This window comes from Plasmodium yoelii (assembly GCF_900002385.2).
Source record: "Plasmodium yoelii strain 17X genome assembly, chromosome: 2".
In the NCBI taxonomy this organism is placed as follows: Eukaryota; Apicomplexa; class Aconoidasida; order Haemosporida; family Plasmodiidae; genus Plasmodium; species Plasmodium yoelii.
The window spans coordinates 27,275-39,728 of record NC_036174.2 but is presented as its reverse complement, the minus strand read 5'-3'; the positions used below and the strand labels follow the sequence as shown (position 1 = coordinate 39,728).

The following is a 12,454-nucleotide window of genomic DNA, read 5'->3' as shown; positions in this document are numbered from 1 at the left end:
TTTAATTTTTTGTAATTTGAACACTAATTAAATATATGTACCATCCCGTATTCTTAATCAAGAGATGATGCCCAAATATTCACCCCCAAATGGGGATAAGCTAATATAAATGGGGTTGTATAATATTTTTTCATAAGTTATAATATATATAATTAAGTGTTCATATCGATTTAATGTGATAAGAATAAAATGTCTATATTGCATATATTAATTCATATTATGATATATCATAATTATTTATTATATAAAGCTTGTTAATCATAATTATAAAGAATTATGCATATCATAATATATTTCTTTATTTAACAAAAATTTTATTAAGTAGAACTTATAACTTGTATCATATTTATTTTAATTCAAATCGTATTTTTATAACCGAAAGTATAATAATATTATTATCAAAGTATAATTATAATTCGATTCATATTAATGATTATATTTTTAATGTTAATTAAGCACACTACTAATGTATAATAGATATTCATAAAATATAGATGCATGGGATATCGATCGAGAATCGACAATACAACATTATCTATAAAATATTATTATGCTTCTAAGATTTTTTTAATTTTTAATTGTAGTTACTATTATCTTCTTGTATTAATAGAAGTTGCTTCATACGCTTTAATTTATTTATTATAAGGTATAATAATAGATTAATCACTATTAATTTGTAAACTTTATAGTTTTGAGGTATAAATAATTATATTTTAAAATAGTTAAAAAATAAAATATAAATATATTAATAAAGTTTAATATTATAGATATGATGTATTATTATACCCCTATAAATATAATATAATAAATTACTCTACTAGTAACTAATATTGAAATATTGTTTTATTGTGAAACCTTCATATAATTAAATATTAATTTTATCGAAAAGACATAATAATACATTATATATTTGTTAATGATCCAATTTGGAAATTTTAGTTTTATATTCTAAAAATATGGATTAATTGAGAAAGGGTTAATTACTTAATTAATATTAAATATCATTTTATTATTCAATATTATATTATCATAGTTTTTTGTAGAATTAATAAAATATAGAATTTTTAATAAATTATTTGAATGTATATACATTGATAACTATAACAATAAAATGTATAAAATAAAATGAATTATGTAGAACATTTAGCAAACATTTATTTAAATTTATAGATTAGAATAGCAATATATCTTATCTCTCTTCTCTTAAAGGTAATATAACAACCTAATTAAACATAGTTTTCTATTATACTTTAAAATATTATTAATATATATTTATATGTTAATATTTGCTAAGTATTATTTTAAAAACAATTTACATATAAAAACTTATTTAAGCTTATAAATACGGATTCAGTGCAAATTGTTTTAAAGAATGGGAAAAATGGCAAACTATATTATAAAATTATCCAATAAGGTATATTGGAATAAAACTAAAGTTATTGAGCACATTAAAATGAATTTTGAATTTATCTATATTCATTAAAAACAATATAAATTTATATAATTTGTATAGAAAGGAAACAATGCAACTTAATTTGAAAATACTATAATTTTAATAAAACATGATATATAGTATTAGAAACAAGTGTATAATTATTTAATATGTTTTAAGAAATGACTATTTATATATTTTAAGGATTATAGTAATAATTTAATTTTTTATTTTTTAGATTTATATAGTATTTAAATTTTTGAAGGACATTCATTAAAACATAAAATATAAATATATTTCTTTTCTATGTTCAAACATACTTTAAATTCATTATAAATGTATATTCATTTTTATAATATAGTTATACAAAATGTTAGTAAGAATGCATTTCTTGTATAAAATGCATCATATATATATTTAATCAAAAGTGTATTAAACAACCCTCTATTTAAGGTAATTTAGCTAATTGTCATAAAATAAGTATAATATGATTTTAGTAATACTACTATTTTATTATTGAAAAACTTATAGTATATTTAACTACAGACAGTTATATATAGGGTTAAAGTATTTGCATCTCATATTTGATGCAGTGTATATAAAATAGCATGATTCTACTCAATTTACAAATCAAAAATAAAATTCCATCACTATGGATACGGACGTGGTATATGCATTTTTTAATAATAATAATTTCCTTTACATTTTTTGATATTGACAATATATAAATATCATTAAACTTTATTTTAATAAAACTTTTAATAATTCGCGTTTTATTAATTGTTTTTAACTGCTTTCTTAGTGTCAAACGTTACTTCCTTTAAGGAACGTGATTTCCAATTCGGACGATGGTATAATCTATCAATTTACAACTGATGAAGATTACAAAAGTTACTGTACTGATGGAAATTGTGTTGATGATACCGATAAAATTAATGCTAGATGTTTATATATTTTTAATACATTCTTTAAGGATAAGTCTGTGTTTGAAACGGCTGCAAAAGGAAACATCTATATTGTTCAATACATTTTGATATGGTTAAGTTATATCTTAAGCCTGATCAAAAGTAATGGATCTGACAATAGAACGATTTTTTATAATAAATATATAAATGAAGATGATAATTATAATAATAATATAAATTATATTGTTGGTTATAAGAGCTATAAGGATCTTATAGATAGAAATAAATATATTTTAAGTATGGATATGAGCATTATATCTAAATTATATGATGCATTTAATACATTATGTGGCATATATAATGATCTTGATACAAGCAACTCAAATTGCATGCAACATTCCGAAAAAGCTCGTCAATTTGTTGAAATATATAAAAAAATTATCATAGATCATAACATTGGTGAAAATATCCGCTATTTTTATGTATTGATTAATTTATTAACTGATTATGACAATTTAAAAAAAAAATGTGAAAATTTGCCATCCACTCCAGATATAACAAAAATAATTTCTGAAGCTACATCAAGTTCGATAGCAAGCAAATTAATTCCAATTTTATCGATATTAGTTGCAATACCAATTTTATTGGGAATTGTTTATAAGGTAAATAATAAGGAATTAAAAAAAAAATTTATTATATATATGCAAACATTAACAAAGAAAACGTATGCTTCTTAACATTTTATATTAGTATTCGTTATTTGGATTTCGGAAACGATTTCAAAAACAACATTTAAGAGAAAAGCTAAAAAAATAAAGAAGAAAATGGATCATTAATAAATTATTCCGAGTATGCAGATTGATGTATTTTAAGAAATTGTCTATTGGGGAGTAATTTTTGATCATAGTTTTTATATAGTTTTTATGTTGTGGAACCCATATCCAGGTTAGGGCTAAGTATTACATTGCATTAAATTTTTTATAACTTAAATACTAATTTAATATATGTATCATCCCGTATGTTTAATCACATATAAAGTCTAAATATGCAACCAAAAAGTGGATATAACCATTAATGTGGAAGGGGTTACATAACATATTTTATAAGTTATAATATATATAATTAAGTGTTCATATGGATTTAATATGATTAAAAAAAATGTCTATATTGCATATATTAATTCGTATTATTCAACATCATAATTGTCTATTATATAAAATTTGTTAATCTGCGGTTATATCGAATATTTCATAACGCAATGTTTCTTATTTGATGAAAATTTTATTTAGTAAAACTTATTATTTGTATCATATTTATTTTAATTTAAATCATGTTATCCAACTGAACAGTAATAGATAATCATAAAATATAGATGCATGAAATATCGATCGAGAATCGACAATATAACATTGTCTATAAAATATTATTACGCTTCAACATTTTTTAAGTTTTAATTGTAGTTACTATTATCTTGTATTTTACATTTGTATTAATAGAAGTTTATTTATACGCTTTAATTTATCATAAAGGTATAACATTATATTAATCACTATTAATTTGTAAACTTTATAGTTTTTAGGTATAAATAATTATATTTTAAAATAGTTAAAAAATAAAATGTAAGTATATAATAAAATTTAATGTTATAGTTTGCCATAATAATTATAAACAACCTGATATATAAAATTAACGTTATTGTTATAATATATATAATATTTTATAAATGAGTAAAACTGAAATATGTTAATTTTGTGAAACATATACAATTACATATTAATGCAAAGTATAATGGTATGTAATAATTAATTTAATTTGAATTAATAATATTTTTATTAGGTTATTGTATATATAAAATTCACAAATATATTGTTATTGCTAAATAATATGTTATAAATACTATAATTTAAAACAATGAAACAAGGAAAAATACTAATTGGATTAAAGTATTCCTCCTGAGTGAATTAATTATATTATTGTACTATACAGTGATATAACAGTAAACATAATAATAGCAATAAAAATAGATAAACGTATTAAATACGAACAAATCATTAAATTTATTTGATTCGAATACGTTGATATATATTATTAAACTTGTAATAAGATTAAAATTATATGCACAAAACATCAAATGAAATATTATAACATTTATTTAAGTATGTATTCATGCGATAATATTAGAATTAACATTACCAAGCAAAATAATATTAATAATTCTATAGTTTACTTAAAAATATAGTTTATTATAAAATATAAAAGCAAACTATATATTTAGAAAATAATTCTAAGTCATTATTAATGATTAATTTTATTATGTACATTAATTGAAAGTTTTAAAGGTAGAAAATATAATTAAAATATGTAGAATAAATAAATCTTATATGACTACATTCTTGTCTTAAAAAAACATACTTCCCTTATCTCTCCCCTCAAAGTGCAATATACCAATCTAATACATATAGTTTTCTATTATAATTTAAAATTTGTATCAATACTAATTTATGTGTCATATATTTAATATTTAATAAGTATGATTATAAAAACAATATACATTAACAGTCTTATTTAAGCTTATAAATACGGTTTCAGTGCTAATTGTCGTTTTAAACCGTGAGAAAGATGTGCAAAATATATTATAAAATTACCTAATAAGATATATTTATAAATTGAAATATATAGGAATAAAAATAAAGCTATTTAATGCATTAAAATCATTTTTTAATTTATATATATTAAATAAAAACAATATTAAAATTACGTATATGCAATTAAAAAGAGAACAATGCAACTTATTTTATAAATGTTATAATTTTAATAAAATATTGGTATATATCATAAGAAACAAATATATAAAAATTTAATATATCTTAAAAAATAACTATTTATATACTTTTAAGGATTATAGTAATAATATAACTTTTTATTTTTTAGTTATATACAGTATTTAAGTTTTAGAAGGGCAATCATTAAAACAGAAAATATAAATATATTCCTTTTTTATGTTCAAACATACTTTAAATTATTTATAAAAGTATATCTATTTTTATAATAAAGTTATACCGTATGTTAGTAAGAATAAAATTTTTTGCATAAAATGCATCATATCTATATTTAATCAAAACAGTATTAATCAATCCTCTATTTAAGGTAATTTAGCTAATTGTCATAAAATAAGTATAATATGATTTTAGTAATACTACTGTATTATTATTTTATATTAATTTAATTATTGAAAAACTTATAATATATTTAACTTCAGACAGTTGTTATATATAGGGTTAAATTATTTACGTCACATATTTGGTGCAGCATATATAAAATAGCATGATTCTACTCAATTTACAAATATAAAATGAAATTTGATCACAATGGATAAGAAAGTGGTATATGCATTTTTTAATAATAATAATTTCCTATACATTTTTTGATATTGTATTATATATATCATTAAACTTTATTTTAATAATTCGCGTTTTTATTAATTGTTTTTAAATACTTTCTTAGTGTGGAATACTCCTTTCTGTAAAGAATTCGTTTTCCAATAATTTGGACGCAAAAGGGAATTATCAATTTACTATGAATGAAGGAATTTTTAAAGAGTATTGTAATAGTAACGAATGTGATAATAATCTCAAAAAAATTAATGCTGGGTGTTTATATTTGCTTGACGCATTTTTTAAGGATAATTCTGTGTTTAATTCTGTTGCAAAAAGTAACATCAATATTGTTGATTACATTATGATATGGTTAAGTTATGTGTTAAACCTAATAAAAAATGAATATAACGACAGTATACAATTTTTTTATAATTCATATGTAAAGGGTGATAATAAATATAAAGTGTCTATAGCGAAGGGTACGGGATATAGTAATTATAAGGAACTTATAGAAAAAAAAAATCTGATGAATATGAATATTAAAGATATATCTAAATTATATAATGCATTTACTACATTATGTATGATGCATCTTGAATTTGATAAACAGAAGCCAAATTGCAATAAATATTTGAATAATGCCAAAAATTTTGTTGACCAATATAAAAAACTTAAGCAAGATACTAGTATTACTGAAAACAATTCATATACTCAACTATTGTGTACTTTATCAACTGATTATGATAATTTTAAAAAGAAATATGATGATATTCAAAGTTGCAATTCTTCACCTCTTCCAACGATAGAAAAACCAGAAAAATGCATACAAAGTTTTGAACGAAGTTCTCAACTAATTCTTGAAAAACTTTCTGAAGATGCACCATCAAGCTCGTCGACAGCAAGCAAATTATTTATAGTTTTATCATTATTTGGTGCAATAGCATTTTTTTTAGGAATTTCTTATAAGGTAAATAATAAGGAATTAAAAAAAATTATTATATATATGCAAACATTAACAAAAAAATATACGTTTCTTAACATTTTATATTAGTATTCGTTATTTGGATTTCGGAAACGATTTCAAAAACAAAAATTAAGAGAAAAACTAAAAAATATAAAGAAGAGAATGAACCAATAATATATTATTCGAAGAGTAGTACTATTTCAGGAATGTAATAATGATTTATATATGTTAAGAAAGTGTCTATTTAGAAATGAATAATTTTTGCATAATTTTTATATAGTTTTATGTTGTGGGTCAGGGTTATGTTTGTAGTACCCACATTCGGGTTAGGGATAAGTATTACATTGTATTAATTTTTTATAATTTGAACACTAATTAAATATACCATCCCGTATGTTTAATCACGAGATGAAGTCCAAAAGTCCAAATATGCAGCCAAAAGGGGAATAATCTAATATGAAAGAGGCCAGATACCATATTTCCCATAAAGTATAATATATATAATTGTGTGTTCATGCCGATTTTATATGATTAAAATAAAATGTCTATATTGTATATATTAATATAGATATTGACTATATATGAATTCATATTATGCTATGTCATTATTGCCTATTATATAAAACTTGTTAACCCAGAGCTATATTCAATTATGCATATTATAATATGTTTTTTTATTTAATGAAAATTTTATTTAATAAAACTTATAACTTGTATTATATTTATTTTGATTTAAATCATGTTATTCAACTGAACTGTAATAATGGATAGTCATAAAATATAGATTCATAAATTATTGATCGAGAATCGACAATACAACGTTATCTATAAAAGGCATGTTATGCATCTAACATTTTTAATAATCAATAAAAATATGCATATTAATAAAAAATTAAATTATAGATATATGCGTACTATCCTTTTAACTTTCGATTATATATAGTATAATTTTATGCTAATGTTTTAAATTCATATAATAGAAATAGTTTTATATACTTTATTTTATTTCTAATAATGGTATAATATTAGATTAATCACTATTAATTTTAAGCTTTAAAGTTTTGAAGTATATATGAATTAGAAATATATTATATTTAAAATAGTTAAAAAATAAAATATAAGTATATTAATAAAATTTCATATCATATTTTGTTCTAATAATTATAAATAAGATGATAGATATAATGCGTTATTATTATATACTATACATATATATATATATATATAAACTAGGTAAATGTATAATAATAACTAATATTAAAATATTGTTTTATTGTGAAACCTTCATATAATTAAATATTAATTTTATCAAAAAGACACATAATAATACATTATAAAGGTATCATTTTTATATATTTGTTAACGATTCAATTGGGGATTTGTAATTTTATATTCTAAAAAATTGGATAAATAGAGAAAAGGATAAAGACTCAATTCGTATTAAATGTCATTTTATTATTCCATACTAACTCGTATTATATTATAATTGTTTTACCATAGAATTCATAAAATATATAATTTTTAATAAATTATTTGAATGATATACATTAACTATAACAGTAGGATATATAAGATAAAATTAAGTATGTAGAATATTTATATAAATATATATATTAAAGAGAAACCATATCTTATCTCTCTCCTCTTAAAGTGCAATATAACAATCTAATTAAACGTAGTTTTATATTATATTTTAAAATTTCATTAGTAAATATTTATATGTTATATATTTAATATTTACTAAGTATAATTTTTAAAACTATTTACATTCAAAGACATATTTAAGCTTATAAATGTGGGCTTTGTGGTAATTGTTGTTTTAAAGAATGGAAAAGATACGCAAAATATATTATAAAATTATTCAATAAGGTATATTTCTAAAATGGAATATGTCGGAATAAAAATAAAGTTATTGAAAATGTTAAATATAATTCGAATGGATATATATTAAATAAAACAATATAAATTTATGTATATGCAATTAAAAAAGTGAACAATGCAACTTATTTTATAAATGTTATAATTTTAGAAAAAACTATATATATTATAAGAAACAAGTTATAAAAAATTAATCCATCGTATTAAATAACTATTTATATACTTTTAAGGATTATAGTAATAATGGGTTTCTTATTTGTTTCGATTTTTTCAGTATATTAGTTTTTGGGTACCATTTATTAAAACAAAAGATATGACGTTGTTTATTTTCTATATTAAAGCATATGTATAAGAAGATATATTTCTAATTCGTTACAATGTTGCTTTAATTTTTATAATAGTGCTCATATGCGTGTTATTAAGGAAAAAATTTATGTAAAATTATATTTATATACATATGGTAAAAAATGTATTAAACAACTCCAAAATAAGGCAGCTTATCTAACTACCATAAAGTTATTATATTGTTCCATATTATCTTTAAATTAATATTAAAAATGATAATAACATGATCAATTACAGATAATTTTATATTTTAGTTCAATTATTTTGTCATTTATTAAGCGTAAAAAATATAAAATAATATGATGCTACATAATCTACATATTATAAAAAAAATAAAATTACAATGAATTATACCCTGGTATATAAATTTTTTTAATAAAATTTGCTTTTCCTTATATTTTTCGATGTTATATTACTTATAAATTTTATTAAATTTGATTTTATAACAGTTTCATTAACATATATTTTTATTATACTTTTTAAAATGTTTTCTTAGTGTATGAGGTTTGATAACTTGAGAAAATTTTTACCCGATGAATTAAACATATCTACAAAGAATGATATTAATAGTTTAGGGAACATTAAGAAGTATTGCTCTAATGGAGAATCAGAGGAAACAGGATGTAAGACTGATATCGATAAGATAAATGGTGCTTGTCTATGGTTGTTCGACCAATTGCTTTTGAAAAATAAAAATAATATCAACATGGCTGAATATATTATTATATGGTTAATTTATATGCTAAACCTAAAAAATGATAAAAAAATCAAGAATTTTAATGACTTTTATACTAATTATATAGAAAAAAATAGGTATTATATTAAGTGTGATAATAGTGGTAATGATTGTAGTGATAAATTAAAAATTAATACAGGATATACAAATTATAAGGGAATCATAGATAAAAAAAATGAATTGTTGAATATTAATTTTGAGCATGTGCCTAAATTGTATGATGCATTTAAATCATTATGTATCATGTATACTGAAATTAGTGCAAGCGACAGAAAAGATAAGAAATATTTAGAAAATGCTAAAAATTTTGTTAACAAATATAATGAACTTAACAATCCTAATAATACTAAAGATAGCGCCTATTATCAAGTATTGTCTACATTATCAAATGATTATAATAATTTTAAAAATTATTGTATTATAATTAACGACAATTGTAGCGATATTCCGCTACTTTCAGATATAAAAACAACACAAAATTCTGAAACGAGTTCTAAAGTTACACCATCAAGTTCGTCGGTAACAAACAAATTAATTCCAGTTTTATCGATAATTGTTGCAATACCAATATTCTTTGGAATTTTTTATAAGGTAAATAATAAGGAATTTATAAATAATTTACGCGATTATCAAAAAATATATAATATGTTTACCATTTTTATATTAGTATTCGTTATTTGGATTTCGGAAACGAACCCCAAAACAACACTTAAGAGAAAAACTAAAAAAATAAAGAATAAAATGGATAATTAATATAAGATTCGAAGAGTAATGGGTATCTCAGGAATTGTAATAATGATTTATATATGTTAAGAAATTGTATTTGGATATAAGTAATTTTTGCATAATTTTATATAGTTTTATATTGTGGGTCAGGGTTGTGTTTGTGAAGGCCATATTCGGGATAGGATTAAGTATTATATTGTATTAATTTTTTATAATTTAAACACTAATTAAATATATGCATCATCCCTATATGTTTAATCAGGAAATAAAGTTCAAAAGTTAAAATATGCACTCACAAAGGGCATAATCTAATATGAAAAGGACCACATAACATTTTTTCATAAGTTATAATGTATATAATTGGTTGTTCATATCGATTTTATATGATTAAAAAAAATGTCTATATTGCATATATTAATTCATATTATGATATGTCATAATTATTTATTATGTAAAGCTTGATAATCATAGCTATATTGAATTATGCATAACACAATATGTTTCTTTATTTGATAAAACATTTTATTTAGTAAAACTTATTATTTGTATCATTTGTTTTAATTTAAATCGTATTTTGATAACTGAACAATATAATAATATTATATATGAAGTTGGATATGAATTATAACAAAATTCATTTTGATTATTCATCTACATTATAATATACCTTCAGGTTAATGATAATACTTTTATTGCTAATTAAGCATATTACCAATATATAATAGACAATCATAAAATATAGATTCATAAAATATCAATCGATGTTCGACAACACAACGTTATCTATAAAAGACATTTTATGCATCTAGCATTTTTAATAATACAACAAAAATATACATATTAATAAAAAATTACATTATAGATATATGCATACTATCCTTTTAACTTTCGATTATATATAGTATCATTTTATGTTAAAGTTTTAATTAATATTGATAGAAATCGTTCTATATACATTAATTTATTTACTATAAAGGTATAATATTAGATTAATCATTATTTATTTTTTAATTTTATATTTTGAAGTATATACAAATTGGAAATATATATTTAAAGTAGTTAAAAGACAAAATATAAGTATATTAATAAAATTTATGTTATATTTTGTTCTAATAGTTATAAATAATATGAAAGATAGAATAGCGTTATTATTATATGCCTATACATATAATATAATAAAATACTATACAAATAATTAATATTAAAATATTGTTTTATTGTGGAAATTTCATATAATTAAATATTAATTTTATCGAAAAGACACATAACAATACATTATAAAGGTATTAATGCTATATATATGTTAAAGATTCAATTTGGGATATGTGGTTTAATATTATAAAAAAATGGATAAATAAAGAAAAGGCTAACAACTCAACGTTAAATTTCCTTTTATTATTACATGTTAACGCATATTATATTGTCGCTGTTTTACCATAGAATTAATATAATATAGAATTTTTAATAAATTATTTGAACGATATACATTAACTATAACAGTAGAATATATAAGATAAAATTATGTATAATATTTAGCAAATGTTTATATAAATATATATATTAAAGGCTAATATATCTTATCTCTCTCCTATTAAAGGGTAAAACAATAACCTAATCAAACATAGTTTTTATTATACTTTAAAATTTACATAATAGTTATTTATATGTTAATATTTAATTTCTACTAAGTATGATTTTAAAAACAATATGAACTTAAAGACTTATTTAAGGTTATAAATACGGGTTCAGTGATAATTGTCGTTTTAAACCGTGGAAATTATGCGTAAAATATATTATAAAATTATCCAATAAGGTATATCGGAATAAAAATAAAGTTATTTAACCCATTAAAATTAATTTTTAATTTATCTACATTCATTAAAAACAATATAAATTTATGTATTTTGCATAGAAATGGAACAATTCAACTTATTTTGTAAGTGTTATTTTAGAAAAGACTGTATTATATATTATAAGAAACAAGTATATAAGTATTTAGTCTATCTTATTAAATAATTATTTATATACTTTAAGGATTCTAATAATAATAACTTTCTTAAATATATATATTTGTGCATCATTTAAGTTTTA

The 12,454-nt window shown here is 19.9% G+C and overlaps 3 protein-coding genes across 3 annotated transcripts; all 3 read left to right on the top strand.

Annotated features, from left to right (window-relative positions):
* Positions 1-2,084: 2,084 nt before the first annotated feature.
* PY17X_0200301 (PIR protein) lies at positions 2,085-3,153 on the top strand (the record flags this gene model as incomplete). The annotated part of the gene is made up of 3 exons (XM_034637510.1): positions 2,085-2,099; positions 2,235-2,999; positions 3,088-3,153. The coding sequence occupies 3 exons, from the start codon at positions 2,085-2,087 to the stop codon at positions 3,151-3,153; spliced, it is 846 nt and encodes a 281-aa protein (XP_034493341.1).
* A 2,552-nt stretch (positions 3,154-5,705) lies between these two features.
* PY17X_0200271 (PIR protein) lies at positions 5,706-6,852 on the top strand (the record flags this gene model as incomplete). Its single annotated transcript, XM_022955960.1, has 3 exons — positions 5,706-5,720; positions 5,842-6,681; positions 6,766-6,852. 3 exons carry the CDS (start codon positions 5,706-5,708, stop codon positions 6,850-6,852), a joined length of 942 nt encoding a protein of 313 aa, XP_022810924.1.
* Positions 6,853-9,244: 2,392 nt separating this feature from the next.
* PY17X_0200241 (PIR protein) lies at positions 9,245-10,370 on the top strand (the record flags this gene model as incomplete). Its single annotated transcript, XM_022955956.1, has 3 exons — positions 9,245-9,259; positions 9,398-10,228; positions 10,305-10,370. The coding sequence occupies 3 exons, from the start codon at positions 9,245-9,247 to the stop codon at positions 10,368-10,370; spliced, it is 912 nt and encodes a 303-aa protein (XP_022810923.1).
* Between the last annotated feature and the right edge of the window lie 2,084 nt (positions 10,371-12,454).